At 30.9% G+C, this 22,551-nt stretch overlaps 1 protein-coding gene across 4 annotated transcripts in view; it reads left to right on the forward strand.

Moving 5' to 3' along the window:
• LOC113518414 (solute carrier organic anion transporter family member 5A1) overlaps window positions 1–22,551 on the forward strand; it is a 69,032-nt gene that overhangs the window by 33,534 nt on the left and 12,947 nt on the right. For 3 of the 4 annotated variants that reach the window (XM_026903322.3, XM_026903324.3, XM_031913264.2), the window contains 6 exons: window positions 3,431–3,562; window positions 13,090–13,257; window positions 13,594–13,723; window positions 13,806–14,022; window positions 14,600–14,802; window positions 15,323–15,464. In XM_026903322.3, coding sequence (XP_026759123.1) covers window positions 3,492–3,562; window positions 13,090–13,257; window positions 13,594–13,723; window positions 13,806–14,022; window positions 14,600–14,802; window positions 15,323–15,464 — 931 coding nt within the window. In that variant the 5' untranslated portion in view covers window positions 3,431–3,491. Of the gene's footprint in view, window positions 1–3,430; window positions 3,563–11,004; window positions 11,205–13,089; window positions 13,258–13,593; window positions 13,724–13,805; window positions 14,023–14,599; window positions 14,803–15,322; window positions 15,465–22,551 lie in introns of those variants that run through there. The other variant, XM_031913265.2, reaches the window with a different exon arrangement.

Below are 22,551 nucleotides of genomic sequence, written 5' to 3' on the forward strand. Positions count from 1 at the left end.
ACATTCTGATGCCTTAACGGCTCAACAATCTTCAGGAAATTTATGCACATAATATCACGTCATAGTCGTAGAATACTGACGGATCTATATATGTAATCTTTGTCAGATTCGTCAGTATTCTACGACTGTGACGATAAGGACTGCAGGACAAATACAATTTTTTATCTAGACCAAGAACATATCACAAACGCATGGACAAAGTCACGAATAAAGTTAAAGTTGTTATAATCATACTACCTGAATAATGACCCATAGCAAATAATCTTTGATAAATATAATTTTCTTAGGAATGAAATATTCCACCGACCTCGCTAACGGCCACAACTTTCGCTATTACGAGTAGGTGCCCAGATCGACGTCTTCTTACGACCTTGTAATGTCAACTCGCTTTACATTTTTCATACTCGAGTATACCGCAGAACTAAACAAAAGCTATTTAGAATATCTGCATTATTCATATCCTCGCATTATACCGTTAATTTTCATATGTCATTCATTATTTAACATTTTTTACGTACACGCTTAATGTATATTATAGTATGTGTATAACCGTTTGTATATTTAATTACTTTCGTATAAATAACACAAAATAACTCGCTGCAATAGTAACTATACTATCTAATTAATACTTCATACCTCAAGTCTGAATAAATACATAAATCTCTCATACGGCTACCCAAATAAGGTCTATTTAATCACAAATTGGGAATTAGAATTTTTCGCTCGCATTTTTTATCATTCCAGTTTTCATTAAAAGGAAATTCGTTATCGTTCGTTATACCAGTTTTCATTAAAACCAATTTCCTTTTAATGAAAACCAATTAAATAAATCGCTTCTAAATTTCCTATCAATTTAAAACATACTACTAAGATAACATCTTAAAAGAAGTATTAATTTAAAGATTAAGTAGATAGAAACAGGAACGTTCCACGTGACAACATGCTTTTCTTTCAGAATTTCTTATAGACATTATTCATCGTCATCATCATCATATCTGCTTTTAACTGTCCACTGCTGAACTAGCCTCCCCCTAGGGGGGTTTTGCCAGTAGTTGCCACGCTTGTTATAGATTATACGCTAGTAGACACTATTCATTACATAACAATTAATTTATTTTAATAACCAGCAAAAATACATGAACAATATATATTTTCTAGATTGGTTAACACTAATTATGTAAAATTATTTAGCGTCTCTCAATTTCCTTTTCATGTACTATTTTGCAATTGAAGATTTAATTAACACTTGTAACCCATATAAGGTGTTCCAAATTCCATTCATAATCACATAGACAAACTATAAATAATATTTAAAATTGGATTTAGACTAAACCAATGAGTCAACATTATTCCATTACTTCGTCAATTATTTTAGTGTAAAGATTTTGATGAAGTAATCAAAGTTTGAGGAAGCATTCAGAAATGTCCATACACGCAAACTACATTGGTTTTCATAAACAGTTGATAAGAATAAGAAATCACATTATTATCAATTATATATTCGTACGTTATCGCAATTGATATCACGTGACGTTTAATTCTGATAACTTTATTTTTTTAACATCAAAATACATGCGACTAAACTAGGGCGCGTAACTACTGACTGAATGAATGAATTGCAGCAATAGATTAGGAGAATAGTTATAAGTGCTATGTTTTCTCTAGCACGTTATTACCTCAATGGCATTGATTATATAAGAATGCCCATCAAATGTCAGAAACAAATAAAAATTTTGTCAGCTAATTTGACGTTTAGCTGACAATTTCTTTTTTAATCAAACAAAAATCGCTTTTTTTCAGTGTTACAAATAATTAAATAAAAAATTCCTCAAATCAGATCGCTTTTTATAATTTGAATAGGGAATTTTTTTCTGATATCATTAAATAAATCAAAATTACAGCCATTTTCAATTATTTAAAAAGGAAAACATATTTTATGTCATTTCTTAGATATAAAAATATCCAGTAAAGATAAACAACATTAAAGATCATTAGGTACTGTTGATCTTGTACTTTTCAATATATTCTTCCACATTCTAAATAATAAGTGTGCATGTAACACACATGAAAAAAGAATTGACATGTTTTTGGCGAAACATTTGTATAGAGACACTTTAAAATCTAAGCTCAGTGCTGAAAGAAAAAGCTAAAGTTCTTTAGTCATTCCACTGTATTCGCGACAATTTTAATGATTATTGTTTCTTTTTTTTTGTTTTAATTCAACATATGTGGTAAAACTAATAGAAAGTGTCTACAACAAGTGTTAACACAATTACATAATGTGGAGGCGTATCGAATTCCCTTATTACTATAGTTTTTATTTATATAACATAACCTTAATATTTTGTACCATTTAATCTACCGCTGTGTCCAATCACCTACGTTAATCATTATTGTCTGATAAAGTCATTATACTTTATTTAGGTTATTCGTGTCATCCTTCTGATAGTAAGAAAGCGGAACGACATGACAATAAAAGAAATACATTATTAAAGATAGGCACTTATAGTGTGCTTTAATACTTAGTAGAATTAATATAAAAGGAACCAAGGTTTATTTAATTTATAACAGAAGTACTCTCTTAATAAAATTAGTAACAAATCCGAAACTTCGATTGATCAAATTTTTATTTGCCTTAAGTACTGCTGGAAATCAACAGTCTCATGGTTAGGTCAGTTAGGTATTCGTTTGTTTATATTTTTATTAAAATCTATTAAAACACACTATCGATCTTATAAAAACGCCAAACTTCTCATAAACGTATTTGGGCTATTCAACTATTTAATCTTTTATGCTACATTCCCTATTAAAAAGAAAGTAACGAAACCGTCTAATAGCTAAAATAGGTTTCTAGTAGGTTTTAGTTTTTATAAATCTATATTATAAATATTGATTCAAACACTAATGTTTTAAAATATATATATATATATATATATATATATATATATATATATATATATATATATATGTCTAGAAATTTTCTATTATTACACAATCATTTGAGGTTGTATCATATAAAGATGGAAACTAGATAGCTTAGAAACTAGATATAGTGCTAGTTAGTCACAATATTGCAAATTACTATTAATTGAACGGAAATGTTTGATGAATGATTCTGACGGCTAACGAATAGTGTTAATCTATTCATATTCTATTTTTAATATCTAAGCACTAAATGTAAATGTAGCTGGATGATAAATAAAAGAATACAAAAATAAAGGTGTTTACATGTATGTATTTTAAAAAATAATATAATAGTTTACTAGCCCGGTAGCGAATTGATTTTATCATTATAATTTTAATTAGAAATTTTCAGTGCCCTCTTAATCCCCCTTACATCTTTCTGTTTTTATTTAAGAGTTTTCTCTTGTGCAACTATACTATCATATAGATTATTATAATATAAAAATAATTTTGTTCATTTGTCCAGGTGGAGGTGTATCGCGGTGAGTGGTATGGGCGTGCGGTGAGGACCGGAGTGCTTCAACAAGATGACGGAGGGCGAACGACAACAGAGCGCGGGCGGCACCAACGCCGCACCGCAGCACAGAAAAGGACACAGGTCTGTTGATTTTACTTATTTTGAGTAAAATTTTTTTTCAATGGATGCAGATGAAATGATGCATCTACTTACGCCAATGGTATATAATGACAGAGCACCAAAGAAGCATGAAACTGAGGATTGATACAGTTCGGTTAGCAACAAAGGTACAACTACAACAAAAGTCAATGAACAGATATAGAATTATTTACAAAACAACTAAATATTAAAACTTAGAAATATTATTTAACAACAACAAAGTAAATTGTAAAATGAGGTTACCGTAAAATAATTTTACTATACAATATATATATGTACAATTTATGGTATATCTGAGTTCAACGGCTTTTGTTGTTCAGTTTCTTTTTTTTGTGACGATTACTAACAGTATTCGCGGTTATTGCTTCATGCATCTAAATTTCAGTCTATCCGGACTCGATAGAAGCTAGAATGACTTGAATACTTATTTTTTTTCTGCACTATTCCGAATGCAAAATAATGTAACTGTTCCTCTAATGGAAATTGCTAATAGTTGTCCCCTCTAACTAGAAACATATACGCCCATAGAAATTAACAGTTATCATAGACTAAAAAATATACATTATATAGCCCAAAACATCTCTCTATTGACAAGAATTGCATCATTTATGAGGTACTTCATACATTACAAATAAAACCTACATTTATTATTTTATTTAATAATAATTAAGTAAATAGAGAATGGGCGCCTATGATGGAGGGATGGGCAGCAGCGTCCCCCTTAAAACATCACCAAAAGCCAAACTGCGGTTGCCAACCCGACGATTGGGGAGACTATGTTCAGCAGTAAACAGTTAATGGTTAACAACCGTCTTCGTCGTAACTGGCACATCCTTTCCCTTCTTTACTCAATTCTCTTTAATCCAGTTACACCTCATTATTTAAAAGAACGTTTTATGTTTCTTGGAGAGAGCAATTCTAATTCTTATTCTTTACGTAGTACTGACAACCTCCAACTCATAATTCCTACCCATTCTTCCTCTTTCTACTCCAAATCCTTTTCCGTGCAAGCAGTTCGTTTGTGGAACTCACTCCCTACCTCTATACGGTGCGCTCAATCGTTGCCCATTTTTAAAAACTTAGTTAAAGCCCACTACCTATCCTTATAATCACTTAGTCCTACGTATTTCCAGTTTTATGTGTGTTATATATATGTGTATTAATATGGTATATTTGTATGTATTTATGCGTATATATGTATATGTATGTATATATATTTATATGTGTATGTGTATGTATATATATTTATATGTGTATGTGTATGTATATATATGTATATGTTTGGTTGTATGTGTTTATTTATGTATGTATATGTATATGACTATGCTGTCACAAATATTATTTTTTACAAATCTATCTTTTTTAACGCGCCACCTACCTACTTATGCTTTAATCCTTTCTACCCAAAGGTTGTCTGGAAGAGATTGCTTAGCAATAAGACCGCCTTTTGTACTACACGATACGTATTGAAAATTGTTTTAACAAATCATGTTATGTTGGTGCAATAAAGTGTTAAATAAATAAAATAAATAAAAAAATACAACAAGTAATTAATAATTCCTGCCAACCTTAAATCCTTCATTTATCTATTAATTAATTCGACATCCGCCCGCCGTTCTTTAGACACGTTATGTAACTTCAAACGCTCAATTCATCCCTTTGAAACTTTCGAAACTTCCAAATGTTAATTTAGGCTAAACAAAACAGTAATAACCTCTTGATAATATATATTGTAATTGTAATGTTGTTTTTACTTCTGTACGTTTTAGCAATGTTTTTAAGCAATACATAATTGCCCCGGCAGCAGTTGCTTAAAGATATGAATTGTTAAATTGCTCCATCCATATCGCTTAATGTTGTTGTGGCGGTGTTTCTAGTATCGATTGTTAAATATATTTGCCAGCGCAATAAATTTTATGTTGTCGTATATGGTGACGTCATATTTAGTAAATTATGCCCAATATTGCGCAATTACCCGTGGAAACGCACCTTTAAAAGCTAAAATCCTTTGTGTAATATATACACTGTCTCCAAATTTCTATCCTAAGTATTTTGGGTGATCTAGATTACCTAGATGCTAAGTCAATATATGAATCGGTAAGGATTTCATACTATGAAAATTATACCTACTAGCTACACCCGCATCTTGGCCGCATGACCGTAACCTATATGAAGTCCTTCATTCAAAATACTATATGTGTGCTAAATTTTATGATTATTGAATGATTGCTGTTCAGATTCCGAAAGGTAACGATGTCACGTTTATAATTAAAATTAGCAAAGATATAAGCGGCTTCAAAATCAATTCACTTGTGTTTTCAATCTACTTCTAAAAGTAGGAGGTTCTCAATTCGGATATATTTTTATTAATGTTTGTTACTTTTGGAAAATTATGTTGTTTGAAAGGGCCCCTAGAAATTTTATCAAAATCGGTTAGTAATTTTTTAGATTAAAATAATTGGTTTTGTCACAATTAATTAAAGACGGTCTTTTTTGTAAAACACAAATTGTTTTCGTATGTATGTTACACGATGTAAATTGTGTTTACAATCAGTAGGATTATTCCCGTGTTGCGGTGCTGGTCCCATATTGATTATGTCAATTGAATTTGCTTTTTTTTTTGTGTTGCTATGCAAAATCTTACATTTTGTATGTAGAGATGTGTACATGCATAATTAGTTATAACGGTATAGACTCAATACATTGATGGGGAAACTAAAAGGCTATGGTTACATTAAGTTGTACAAATACTAAATAAAACGTTTACTGCAACTGTTCTAAGCACTGGACAAACATTAAATTTATGTTAATCGCGTGTATGCAATCGACATAAGAGTTTTATAGTGTTAGTCAAATTCATTGTACCTCTTTTATCAGTATACGCGCATAAGAGAACATAAACATTTCCATTTCCTATTACGCAGTATACCTAAGAAAGACAATTATCTATATAAATTGTAACAATTAAATGAACAAATAACATGCAGATTTGACTGTCTCAATAGAAACGACCAGCTGGTTGTCAACAGTCAAATAATTTTGCAAATTGTTAACAGTTTATAACCACCATTAATCATATTTTATCACATTATCATTTAATCAAATATATGTATAATATATCAATCAAATACATCAAACGTTTAAGATGCATATTGTGCCAACATTTATTTTGATAAATAATGACGACTTTGAAAATCTAGCTTTACAACCTATGAGATTAGTCTTATTGAATCCTTACATCTTATTATAAATGTGAAAATGTGTTTGTTTATGTTACCAAGGGAGAAGGACATACGGTGCCTTTTATCGTCAGTCAATCAGTATATCACGGTCACGCGAACAAGTTGTGGATAAAAACTAGTACTATTATAATACCATCAACAAACATATAAGTAATTATTCGTCCATAATAATGTTCTTTGATAAAATTGAATAATAGCCATTTAGATCACTAACAACTCTGAGTTCAAAGATGAAAAGTTTATTTTAGTATTAGACGAATATTGTTTGAAGTTTTCTCCAGGTGTCCATAAAAATCGTCTATTAGTGGCAAACGTGTTACAAGTCAAGGTTGACTGTAAAATATTTAAATCGCTCTATCCACTGGACCAGAATAAAACTTCCCCTGTAAAATCTGTTACGTTACGATCCGGTCGGTCTGTCGGTTCGGCAAGCTACATTACACAATGGTCGCAAATTCGATTTCCAACAGCAACTGTTTATTTTGTGGTTCATCGCTCATCAGCATTCTCTTGGAGCAAATTATTATTTAATTAGATTAATTTAGATTTCTTCTAATTTTATATATTAACTCATTAACTATACATATACTTATTTAATATAAATAAATAAATACTAAATGTATATATGAAGTATTTGTCATGTATTCTCAGCATGCAATGGTCCATCTCTTCTTTTCCTGTAGATGTCGTAAGAAGCGAATAAGAGAAATTAATGGTCGAAGGATGAACTGCAGCGTCCCTCTTAAAACATCACCAAAGCCTAACTACGGTTGCCAATCCGCCTGCTAAGCGTGGCAACTACCTAACAAAACCTCCCAATATGAATAGGCGTGTGTTCAACAGTGGACAATTAACGGCTGATATGATGATGATATGAAGTATTTAGAAACAGTAATATAATTATATTAAAAATATAATGTACTTATATAAAACTATTACATTGATTTGTAACTAACAAATGGCATCGCCAGTAAGAACATACCATTGAAATTTACGATAATTTAAAGGTGCATTTAGATCAATCGAGCAAGTTCTCGTTTTTAATCTTGTTCTAATTTATTGTTATTGGAGCTCAACTGCGTTCTCAATCAATCGTGTGTCATTATTCTTTAAGTATACATTTACTCGTTTCTGTATTCTAACTCTTGTTTTACTCTTTACTTTATTAGTCTGAATCCACCTTGAAATGCAAGTGAAACAAAAATATTTATGCCTTCTGTGTAATGCTTACTATGATGCAGTATAGACAACAATCTGCAGGCAGTCCTTTCTTGTGAAATATTTATCAGCAGCCATTTATATTATGTCTATTATATAAATGTAATTTATAACATGGCGAAATCTAGAACTGAAAAAAGGAATAAATATAAAGTAATTTACATCGTCAGCAATATATAGAGCTACCTACTACATTAATTGCCAAAAATGCATACCTACGTCAGAACGGCAGAAACAACAAAAAATAGCGGTCAATTAGTCGTACTTGCTCGTTTCGTTTCTTACTGTCAGTTATTTATACCAACGTTACATAAATGATGCTGAACGGGTGAATCAACTGCAGCTTACCTATTTAAAACTGAATTTGTAAGATGAGTACTTCAGGTTCACCACGGCACAATTTGGAAAACTGTAAGTGAAGTGAGCAATTTATTCTTAAATAAATAAATGAGATGGTATTGAATTGCAATCATATTCAAAATATATATATATATATATATATATATATATATATATATATATATATATATATATATATATATATATATATATAATACTAGGACACCGCGAAATATATATATATATATATATATATATATATATATGTATCGAGTTACGACTTGCTGTTCCTATTACACTGAAAAATGTAGTAACGGACAATATTTATTTTTATCTACATATTTTGTAACAGTTATATTTATGAAATGTACCAATCCATAACATGTGTCCAATGGTATATTGTGAGAAAAATCACAGTGTCTATTTATGGATTACATAGACCTAGTATATTTCCACTGCGTATAAATTTTATCTAGAATCAAATTTAAACTAACACTTGTACTCTATTATACGTGAATGCTGATAGATGGTCCTTATGAGAGTTCATCACCCATGAAATGATTATGACCCACTTACTCGGATTGATTGCATCTATTAGTATATTCCATTATCTAACACTGGTAAATCAATTATATATATATATATATATATATATATATATATATATCACCATAGTTATCACATGCGGGCATGCATTTGCAATATATATATATATATATATATATATATATATATATATATATATATATATATATATATATATATATATATATATATATATATATATATATATATATATATATATATATATATCCAGGAGGTTTTGTCTCCTTGCCAACATCTGGTGTTCAATTATGTTTACATTGACTTATATATCTACGTAACTTCTTCTTTGTGTACATGTGTATCTTGGCTTGACTGGATCCGAACTGAAGTAATTATCACTTCCTATCCTTGAGTTATCAAGGCCTTCTCTCTACCAAAATACTTTAGTAGTTTACTCATTGACCTCTGTTAATACTAAACATTCTGATGGATGTAAATATATAGTAGTAGTAATAGTAACATACCTGAAATCACACAAAAGCCTTGATTAAGGGGTTATTAAGAAGTAATTACTCTAAGAAGTTAATTCTTTTGAGTAAAAATAATATGTGTGTATTAACATGGGCTCTCACTGAACACTGCTAACTAAACAAGCATATGGCCCAACTAGGCTTATGCCCAAAAAGTATTTGCAGATTTTGTCACAATGAGGAAGAAACGCCGCAGCACTTAATGTGTGGCTATAGCCCACTCATACTTAAACGATATATCTCCTTTGGAAAACACACTCTATATGCTGAGAAGATAAAAAACGTCGCTACAAAGGACATTTTAAAATTATTATCATTGATAGGAGTTAGCAGTGAACTTTAATAAAGGGCTAGCACAAAAGATCATAAAAATGTCGCAGTGTCACAGGTTTTTCTGCCTGAAAAAGCCCGCCTTTACATAATTATAATAATATACTTGGTACCAACATTTTCTTCTGTTTTATATTTTATAAGAGATATTTACGCGAATATTTTAGTAAACTATCGTATATTTTCGTCTCCTAAATCGCAACATAAAAGTGTAAAAGTTAATATTTTTCTAGTGTCGTAATCATCCTAAATATTTCTTGCATTTAAATTGTAATGTCGTTACACCATGTCTAACATCGAACCGTGAAATCTACATGCTCTTAATATGCTCTAGTTATGGTTAGTTTTAAACCAAAAAACTATATCACACGACAATATAAGTTATGGAATGATTATAAAATAGAATACCAAATTTTTTACGAAATATCATAATATCCGTAACAACATTGCACCTCAATTTCTATTAAATTACATAAATAGTCGCATATGATTTGAGTAAAATGTTCATTCATTATTAAAGTATATTCCGTGTACCTAATTATATAATAATTTATAGTTAGATTTTAGAATTTTCTTTTGGTCGTCAGATTTATTAAAATAATAGTCGTAATAAAACCGACCTGATTCCCTGTTTTATATTATGAAATGAGTCGTACCATCTCAAACATTGACTGAATTAAGTACGTTACTAAGGGAGATATACCCCCTTTTATAAATGTTTTCTTTGTTGATAAATAAAATCAATAAAACAAACAAATTATAAAGGATACTTTTAGAGGCATAGTCAACAGTATCCATTATCTTCTTGAAACTGATTAATTCTCATTAATCTGTAGTAACATATTATTAAAATAAAAGTATTCAACTAATAGAAAAATAAATTATAATAAATAATCCTATTATTCTTTATTATAACTTTCTTGCGTCACACGTCCCATTGTCTTTATAATGTCTATCGAATGTCGCCAAATATTGTATTGTGGGGCCAGAAAATAATGTTACTCTGCGAAAGGGCCGCTTTATCGTGCCTAATCCATGTCATTCACACACACCTTCATCTAATGTTCCTGTATTTTATCGGATAACACTCATCGCGATATCGCAGATAACAAAGTTTGCGACACATGGCCTACAATTCTAAATGCCACGGGTTACCGTAACTCGCCTCACTTCATACATCCATATTAGTCACCTCGTAGTCTTTTTTCGATAAATACGCTGAAATAACGTACCTTCATTGTATTATTTTTATCGTTACAACAACCTACAAATATTGTGATAATGAAATCATAAAAATAATAATTAATTTTGTGAATTATATTTGTCATGAGTGTAATATTTACATTCGGATGTTTATTATCAAATAGTATTGATGATGAAGAAAACTTTGGAAGAACAATGTCGGATCCTATTAGAAAGGTATACAACTTATGTCATAGATAGTATAATATTATAATTTTAGTAAATATTTTGTTTTCCACATATTTGTTTATAGCATTTCTCATATACTATAAAGAATCACACGAACCACAACAAAAGAAATAGGTTAAATACTTTAGTAGAAGGTTTTAATAGAAGGTTTAAGTACGAAGGACTTAGTGTATAATATAGATACAGTCACTACATTCCATTAGTAAAAATACTAGTTTTGTATTACTCACTTGGGTGGGTATTATCATCTTAATCTGCCATAAAACAACAATATCTCGATGTAAATGATAAAATAACCAATATTTACTTAGAAACTAGATGTAACGTAACGACTTAATATTATCCATATTAGTACTTTCTTTGTTTAGTTCTGATACCACTTTTCTTAAATTAGTTTGAGATTATCAGTTTGTTCATCACTCTAGTGGTAGTATAATAAGGCTAAATTAACGGCGTGTTAAAGTTTCTCTAAGATTAACAAAGCTGAAGTTATGCAAGAGTTCTTAGGCTATCTATAGTAAAAAGGGAACCTATTGAGCAGAAGAGGCCTTCTTAAAACATCGCCAAAACCCTGACTGCGGTTGTCGTAGTAAAAGTTTGTTTTTTTTTTTTTTAACTATTACTACTTTTCTAATCGTATAACTTCAATTTTGAGCGAGTGACCCCGCTGCTTTATTTTTTTTTTTACAAATTGTACATAAAAATAGAATCTAATGATCATCCAGTAGAATGTTTGTAAACAAAGAGCTCTTGAGGAGTGTCATTTCCCACGATTTTCTGAGCACTTTCTCTCATTCATTACTTGAACATTGAACATGTCTATTATACTAGGTAGACTACTATTTCCAGCTTTAAGGTAATAACATCATTTTTTTATTAGGTGATAACTTTCAATGTTGCAATATGAAGAGAGTCAATCGGCTAATAACAGAAATGAAACTTGAAACTCATCATTAAATTTAATGCTAGTTTAAATCTTCACTTGCCCCTCTGTAATCAAAACACTTAAATAAACTTGTTTAGAATTAATAACGTTTTACGTATTCATGTTTAAATCTCTCAAACTTGGTCCCACTATCAAAAGCTGTCAAAACAAGCTCACACATTATGTATAGCCGCAGAATACCTGATAGTAGGTACCTACACTAGTTATAGGTATATATTTACGGAACTACGTTCACACATCGTTTTGAAAATGTTAATATATTTTTAATTATTTTATCTTTATATTTTATTGAATCTAAACATTATTTTCGGTATTTCCTATGTGTATTCCATGCTTGATAGTACCAAGATCACGAATCTTTACTACAAGATAATCTATTGATAAAAATCGTTGAGTTTAATCGATAACTTGACTAATATCAAAATTTTTAAAAATAAAAACGTTCATTGCTGGCTAGTACAGGCGATTATTCAATATTTTTGTCTAGAACTAGTAACCACTAAGACCACGACTAAAAAGAAATTCATCTCTTGAAACTTTTCAGCGCTAATAGACTGCGTATTCTAGAACAGGTGTATCAAGTAACTAGTTAGATATTCATTAAACTGAATGTGTTGTTTAGTTTAAAATTTGTTTAGTATTAACATTATTATTTTTTGTCAATATGCTGTCGCTGTTTCAAATTAAACTGAAATAGTGAATTAATCAATCTTCCAAACATTCCAAACCGTCAGATTATTCTATATTCTATTAGGAATATTTCCTCATAGCATAATAGTATATATACATATATATATATGAGCATAGAAAAGTATGTAATAGATCATTTTAAAAGATACCCGTTTATCTATGATGATAAAGGAAGTTTCCTTATGACCGGATAGCGCAATACCTAAATCTTTTATTAAATTACATGAATGTTTGCAGGAGGCAAGAGTCGATGTACGCTATGACAGGATTATACGCCGAGTCTACGTGCGCGGAGGGTGGCACAGACGACAGTGCAGGACCAAGCACGCCGCCACATCCCTCGCACCCGCCTCGGGAGCCCGGCAAGTGTCACAGCCGAAATCCTTCCGCTGGGATATGCGACAGGTATATGCATAGAACCTATTTTTTGTTTATAAATAATGGTAAGGTATCAAACGAATGATGCCCGCTCTGTCAGTATAAAGACACCACTAAGAAATGATAGGTGAGGATAAAAGCAGGTCAGTTGGCCTATCGTGACGAATTCATCATAAAATAATCACGATGACGCTTCCACGGGGGACTGCGCGGATGTCGATATGACGAGTTATATTACCAGTAATGCGGCCGCTATTCCCAGTAGCTAACAAGCTCCTCCCCCGCACAGAATCTATTGACCTACAAACGGTTATGTGAACCCATATCAATCATAGTAAACAAATCTATCATCTATTTTTGCAGAGACCGCGAACGGGAAAAGGAAAAGCCCCGTCAATTGTTTCCAGAAATTCTAGACATTCCTCATGACACAAGAGACTGCGGGATCTTATCGTGGAGACCGCTTTTTATCCAGAGATTTTCTAGTATTAAAGTAAGTTGTCAATCAAGTTTTCCATCTCTTTGCAAATATGTAATACTATAACAGTATTAAATTTATTATTACTTTTTTTCAGGTTTTTGTATTTTTTCTTTCGTTTCTGGTAACATTACAACAAGCTTTAAGCTCCGGATACATAAACTCTGTGATCACTACAATAGAAAAACGTTTTGAAATTCCTTCGAGTCTCTCGGGTCTCATCGCTAGCAGCTACGAAATTGGAAACGTCATCACCGTGATCTTCGTCTCATATCTCGGCAGCAGAAGACATATACCAGTTTGGATCGCAGTCGGTTAGAACATTTTAAAGTATATATAATAAAAATATAATGTGCTTATAAATTCCATTTAACTGCACCTACTCAAAAAAGGAGAGGAATAACAGAGCGTAAAACAGTCCTTGGAAAGAAAAATGTATATAAATTCATTATTTTCCTGTTTTGTGTTTCTTTTATATATTATAAAATATATACTATATTTATAAAAGCAAATACATCGTGTATTATAATTGTAATGATGAATACATCTTTAAATAGAAATATTATTTCATTATACGAAAGCCAAAGGCAAAATACAAAAATAAAGTTATTAATGTGGGTGTGCACAGATGTAATAAATAATCACTTATTACATTATTAAGAATAAAGACATCAAAGACGTTATACTATTATAGAATAGTCTAAATTTACAAAAACTATAATATGTATAAGTCTTTATCATTTTTCCTAATCCTTTTACTTTACTTTTACATGTATTAATAAACACTATGTGATGTGATTTACAGCACTAATTCCTAAAATGCCTATTTATTGATAATCACTTTCTACCACTTTCACCAAGGGGTGAACACACTTTTATTTTATTTTGTAGGTGCTGTAATAATGGGTATTGGATCATTAGTATTTGTCGTTCCCCATTTCATAGCCGAAGTGAACAGCGAAACACTAATGAACAATAAATCGGATGATAACATCTGTCGCTTGCCGAGAGCTTTGGACCAGGATATGGGCGGACTAGGCCGATTGTCTCAAGGTCTCCCGCCGAGTAACTTGAGACCTGACAATTGTATTAAGGTGCGTATTCTTATACTCAAGCTTAAAATTTCACTGACCTAAAGTGAAGTGGCTCTTAGTTTGTATTTTCTATATGTTTTACTCAATGTCTTTACCAATTAGGAAGTTATAAGTTTATTCTTTTTGTAATATAATAAAAAGGATTTATCTATCCGCTATATTTCACTTTAATTTAGCTAGAATTTTTTTAAATTTAGTACAGTACCTATATATATTTACGCTATTTAGAATGGCTTACAAGCTGTTGGATAAAAAATTGTAATATACGGAGTAGAACCGACATTCTTACCGGTGCGTAAAACTAACATACTACCCATACTAAAGATAATAAAAGAACAAAAAGTACATAAAAACTCTTATCGCTTTTCGACCCATGTTTCTTTTGGTGAAAATGTTCCGTTTCGTTTGTAGAACACTCCCTTTAAAGGACACTGATTAAATTTCATTTTATGCATATGGACAGCACCACAATATCACAAATAAGTACTTAAAATTATATATATTTTATGTATATTGATAGAGTTCGCCGAGCACTTTCATGCCGGTCATGGTGTTTGTTGTGGCGCAATTGCTCTTGGGATGCGGCGGATCTCCTCTCCTAACGCTCGGCACGACATACGTCGACGACCACGTACGGCCGGAATCGTCCAGCATGTATATTGGTAAGCCGAGAATTTAATATAATGCTTCACTAAGTTTTTATATTCAGCTAGTGTCCTCCGGCGACCTTTGTAGTATAAGACTCATATTGCATGTCTTTATTGTCATGCTCTGACTGGTGCGTCGCTCGTAACCACACGATGTCTCTCATAAATTGCCAGTGCCGTGGTACTATGACTTGGTCTAAGTCATTGAACCTATAACAGTCATGCTGTTTTATTGCTTATTTTTAATTCGTGTTTCAATCCAGGTCAGTTATATACGACTGCATTAACTCTCAAGTTTATATCTATTACATGTCCATCGTTCTAAAATTATTCAGTAATAAATAACCACTTAATATAATGTTACAGTTATAGAATACTAGCTTTTACCCGCGACTTCGTCCACATGACGGGGATATGTTTACTGACAGGAATAAAAAGTAGCCTATTATTCTCGATCACTTATAATACATATATAACAAATTTCATAGTGACTTGTTAAACCGTTAAAAGGCGCTATAAGGAAACAAACAAACTCACTTTCACATTTATAATATAACTAAAGATTTATTCTATATTTAAGCGTGTTAATTGCGTTTAATGTATTTTTATTTATGAATATTGACTATAAATGTGCTGGTTGCTTTCTGTACATGGGAGATATATAAGAAAAACTATTATAGGGGGCTTTATGCACGCAATAGAACCTAAAACAATTATTTTTAGAATTTTTGTCTGAATGTCTTTTTGTTACAGACAAAAAGACATACACACGTTTGTTCATGCTAATCTCAGAAACGTTTTAACCCATTTTAATGCGGTTTTCACTAATGCGTTGCGGTTTGCTCCACATTTAGTGTTTGTTTTATTTAAATCGGATTATAAATAAAGAAATTATATCAATTTTAGATTGATATAACTCTATTATTTAATCACATATAAAATGCTATAAACTAACCGATCAGTTGAATTAGCTGAAACTTTATGAAGGTATTAGCTATACGCAGGTATAGATACGTTTTTTAGTAATACAATCTATATCTACACTAATATTATAAAGAGGAAAGATTTGTATTTTTGTGTGTATGTTTGTAATGAGTAAACTCAAAAACTACTTTGCCGATTTCAAAAATTCTTTCACCATTAGAAAGCTATTCATCTTGAGTAACATAGGCTATATTTATTGCTAGAAAAGATTAGGGATCCTTACTGAAACTTTAGTAACTTAACTGAAGGTGTAAAAAAAATGCTATAAAATGTCTTTCGTCGCTTGCGCTGCGGGAACTATTGGTGAATGAACAAAAGTATCTTGTACAATATTGAAGAAAATATCAATGACTACAAAAAACTTCGCGATACTATATGTCCCACTAATATTGTTATGTCACAATAACCACTTTTTACATTTTAAACGTTGATAGAAATTCCGACCATAATTACACCATGTTATTCATACTCCTGTTTAAATTCTTATCCAAATAAATCATATTGTTTTCAAAACTCTTTTAATTTACGTAAATTGCTTTTTGATTTATTCAAATCAGCTACATTCAATAGATATTGCGAATTTAATAAGTTATAGAAATAGAAAAAATAACGCTGTTCCGTTGTACACGTTATTCATACCTATTTATTAATCCTTATCCAAATAATTTTGTATTCAAAATCGTTTCAATAACTGCAGAACACTTTTGAATTTTTCAAATTGTAGGTATATTCCATTCGAAAGATATTATGTTAAAAAGTGTAAAATGTTGCAAAAATGTCCATTCGTTCGAAGCCGGGACGGGCCGCTAATAATACATATAAGACCGGATTTATGAGGTATTCCAATGGGAATGATATATGGAAACTACTCGTACATAGTTAGAAGCGGGCAACATCGCGGAAAACGGCTAGTTTTAAATAAAAATACTGTTTATTGACGTGATGATATATACTTTTTAGTTCATTTGTTTTCAATTTCCTTTTTTATAAAAAATTTTAATTTAAAAAGATTAATTTTGAACAAATATAATGTCATAAAGTTACTTACCGACTTAAATTAAGATACATTATAGGTATATTTATATTATTTATCAAAAAGAAAATATCTTTTTCAAATATTTATACTGTTAGTATAAATTTAATTTACATTATGATTATATATACTGCAAGAAACAGGTCAATAATCACTCTCGCCTATGACAAATGAATCTAGCGTTAAAATATAAATAGATATTGTTAACTGAATTAATTTGAAAATATATTTTTGGAAAACCAACAGCTTACAATTTATAGCTTAAAACAATAACAACTTATCCATAAAAAAGCCAATAACAGGTTTTCACTGACTTAGCGATATAAATTTGTCGTGGTTAGAGTAATTATAAAATTTAGATGAAAATATAAATAAAAAAACTACACTATAGTACATCATAACGATAGTTACTAGATTGTGTGTGTGTGTGTGTGTGTGTGTAAATACATTTTTATTCTAATCAGTTTACCTTATTTTATTTAATATCATTCATAGCAATAATAGCAGAATATATAAATTCCGTTAACATTTCTCGTTTCAAGTTGTATAAAAAACCAATCATTAATAAATAATGATTAAACGGTACGATTTATAAACTAGAACCGACTGGGCTTTGAATTCAACCGGTGACATGATACATTCACATACCAAATAAAAATTAATATAGCCTCACCTACAACTGTGTAATTCATTCATATACAACGGCGTCATAAAACTGCAGGATCCATTTAATAAATGAATCTCTCTATAATATACTTGTAGGGTGTTTGACTGTTGAACCCACGCGTGTTTTGCTAACATCAAACACAAACTCAAATTAGTGTCACTGCACTATTGTCCACGTGTTCGTAGTTTTATATGCATTTTACAAATTCACGTCATGTACGGTCGATAGAGTAAGGTCATAACATGCCCCACCTCAGAATTCTAATACAGTAACGTTACCTTTTAGTTAATTGGTAGTGAAACAATTTTTAATAAATACATACGTTACTATAACAGTTTAGAATGGGCTATAATTACAGATTATCGACTGTAAGTATGTTAATAAAAACAAGCATACGGCCCGTTTGATGGTCAACGGTGTTACCGTAGCCTATAGACACCTGTAACACCAGGGAAGTCACGCGCGCGTTGCCGACCCTTAAGAAACTTTAATACTACCTTTTTAAAGAGCCCCATGCTGTAGTCTCTAGGGAAAACCTCGACAAGAAGATCATTCCACACCAAAAATATGACATTCTAATAGTGATTATATAATTTATAAGTGCGAAGTAATAAAATTATACAGTCTCACTCAATAATAAAACGGTGTAAAAGTTTAGACATATTTAAATCTTCCTTACTAAATAACTAAAATTTTGAATACATTTAAATAAAATCTTTCGTACCCATGCACCCTTATTGACTGCTAAAACACCGCTGGTTACATCCATACAGCTAATATTTTAAAACATTTTGACGTTGTGCATGACTTAAATCTGTAAAAAGGAGCGATTTCGAATAGTGCAGCAATAAAGTTGCGGTCTATTGCATGGCTGGATATACTGCATTTTATTAAGTTTTGTGCGCTTTAGCTACGTCTGGGCTTCTGCCGAAGGCAGGTCGTGTCCTTGACCCGCTTGCTGTACCTTCCGTAGCCGCAACCAATCAACTATCTACTCAAACCCATTTTTAAGCGACTTCAATCTCGAAAGTTAGAGGATTCTTAATTCGCGTGTACTTTTTTGTGTGTGTAACACATTTACTCGATTACGTAACCAATTTTAAACCGATTATGATAATTCATTTATAACCAGTAAGGTTAAGTCCCGTGTTGATCCCATATTTTTTTACGATTATAGAAGTTTTTTTGTTGCGGTTATTACAGCAATCTAATGTAGTCAATACGTATCTTGAAATCTTTAAGTTATTTTTTACTCTTGGAAAACTAAGTATAGTAAATAGCCAAGTTGCATATATATATTAAATAATCTGCTTAATTATTTATTTTTCACTACTTCACTACATATGTATAAAATATATGTAGAAGAAAGAAACGGTGTTTTTGAAGGTTAAGAACGTTCTTTCGGCCTCAAGCCTAATTACATCCATTTGTCACCGGTATCGATTTTCCAATACAACTCGTCTGTTGCTTCTGCAGGAAGCAGCTGTCCCACGACCGCTAGCTATATTACATGTAGTTGGGGCAACCTGCCAATTTATGTTTTGTGTTTTCTTTTTTAAGCTATTAGAAATGCCAAATAAATTGGCCACCTGATAGAATATGAAAACTGTGGCATGTCCATATAAAGTATTATATCTCTTATGGCCACCATATAATGATTTATAGATTACATACTTATTAAAGAAATACTTCGTACAAAATTTGTCTGTTAGTGTATTTTTTTTATACAACTTAGAATGGCAAACAATCTGACTGCCCACCTGACGGAAAATTGTAACCGTCGCCTAAAGACATGAGCAGTACCATGGACATAACAGAGTGTACTGTTTCGCCCATGATACCCCCGTGCGTTGCCATTCCTGAGGACTCAGATGTTATTCTTCTGTACCCTGTAAGTTCACGCTATATCTCATCCTTCGAACCGAAACGCAGCCATGCAAACACAACTGCTTTACGGTTGAAACACGAATGGGACAGAGGTACCCAAGCAATAGACTTTTGTACAAAGTCTCCTTCTGTCTCACTCGTGTTTTCAATTAATCAATAACAGTAAATACTGGGTTAACGATTATCATCATCATATTGACCATAAACCTTACCCATAAGGAGAGTTGCTACGCTTGGCAGATAGGTCGACAACCGCAATTAGTTCCCTTAATTATAAACTGTATTAAACACGAGATCTATAATATTCTTAAATGGTATTCCGAAAACGTTTTACTTTTACAATTACATAAGTTTATAATCCTATCATTTTTAATCTGTGATTTGAGAAGATTTATGAATGGATTTTACATAAAATCGACTAAACATATTTGATTACTATTTGATATACAGACATATTTTTGCCTAATGGTAAGTAGTTACCATATGCTATGGACGCGTACAATTTCTCAAACATTTCATGCGCAATGCGGACCTTGAAGAAACCCTTTTATTTCTTTTTAATATCTCCATGCTCTAGTCTCTTTGATAATTCTTTCCCAGATACGTATTTGTAATTTAATATATTATTTCTTCTAAGAAATTGAATAATACTTTTTATCCGAGTAATGGTTTCCGGGATACAATTGAACTCTCTATGCAAGCTAATTTATAAACATTCTAATACCTAGTCTCTTCTAATATTATAATTGTGAAGAGAATTAGTTTGTTATTACTTGATGTCTTAACAACTGCACAAATATTCATGAAATTACAAATGTCATAAGGTATTTTTTTCTTTGAATCGATCAACATAATGTCCCAGTCACGTGAACGAACTCGCGGGTAAACACTTAACAAACAGTAAATAACACGTGCAGAACTTCTAAAACGTTAATTATTGTCCAATCATTCTTCCAATAAACACCCGTTGTACCGCTAACGAATTCGTTTTAAATCAACCGCTAAATAACTTCGTTACTTTCTCTTGACAAACGCAATTCGATTTAATAATTATGTTATGAAATCGTGATTAAATTGTGGCCCGTCGTCAAACAACATCCTGCTGAAGTAGAAACAAAATTATTATATCAATACTAGATGTAATCCACGATTTGCCCGTATGATTTAAAGTAAAACGTCTTTAAATGAATTAAAATAAAAATTTAATTTAATTGAAATTATTTTTGCTAGATTTTTCTAATCTGAATAATATAAATTTTAATAAATTCTTGATGAAATATGAGTGAAGGCTAAACTTTTTACTTATATATTTATTTACTAGTTTTTATATTATATAGTGTTTATATGTTAAATACATATAAACTTCTTCTATGTGACCGGGATACATTAATTATTTTGAATAAAAAATAATCTTAAATATTACGTGTAGGTATACTAAAGTTGAGACACCAAGAGATAACAAACTCAATTTCACACTTATAATATTGTTAACGATATCATTGTTGCTAATAAAAGAACTGAGATATAACAGGTGAAATTACTCGTGTTTTAGTTAGTCTTAAATTAATAATTACTACAAAATATTATCAATATTAGCATTTGGTAAATCTTATATTGTCCTTGTAAAATCTTAGGATTTCTATAGCTATACCAGTAACATATTAATAACATTCAAAATAAAATTTTAACTTCCAAATTTTATATATTACTTGCATTATAAAAACTGCATGCGGCAACTGTCACTCACTTTTAAAACTGCGGATTCAATGCTCGAACTGGGTCACTCTTTTTTTGTGTGCTTGCAAACTGTGCAAAATTTTCGCGGCAAATATCAATAAGTCTAATGATTCGCTAAACTGGCCTCGCGTGCGCTCTATTTCTCTGCACCCCATTAGTTATTGCCATTTTGTTAATTTGTGATCGTTCTTGAACTAAATTTCAAAGGCTATAATATTAAAGTGATCTAAATAATGTTTAATTAAGTACCTTTAAACTCGGATCGGGTAATTAGTACCGCCTACAGGTAAACAGATCCTGAGTTAACATTTGAGTGAATTTATTAAATTTAATTTATACGTTGATGTAAATTTCATGAGTGATTTAATAATTTTAGTAATATTAATATGATAATAATATCATTAAAATGTTTGTATGTTTATATCACTCGATAATAATGCTTAAACTACTAACCTGAAGGATTTACGCTGAAGAAACGTGCTTTTTGCATTAAAAAAACTTGCATATTACACTGGTATTTAAGAATCTACTAATCTAACAAAAATACAATAATCAAGAGTCTTTATTTATGTTGTACCAATCAATAAAGCTCTCAAATGAACATTTAAAGGATACCGTGTTCTATTTAGTACATATATCGATTATATTGACGAAGGACACGCGTCTTCACCACCTCACAATACCCCTTTACGTAAAGACCGTATGTTATTAAAAAGTAAATTCTTAAAATTGTTTAAATATTATTAGTATAAAATCCAGCTGTTGACTTTTGTAGATAATCAGTCTTTTCATAA

Source organism: Galleria mellonella, unplaced genomic scaffold (genome assembly GCF_026898425.1).
Source record: "Galleria mellonella isolate WM207_F2 unplaced genomic scaffold, CSIRO_AGI_GalMel_v1 utg132, whole genome shotgun sequence".
Classification (NCBI taxonomy): domain Eukaryota; kingdom Metazoa; phylum Arthropoda; class Insecta; order Lepidoptera; family Pyralidae; genus Galleria; species Galleria mellonella.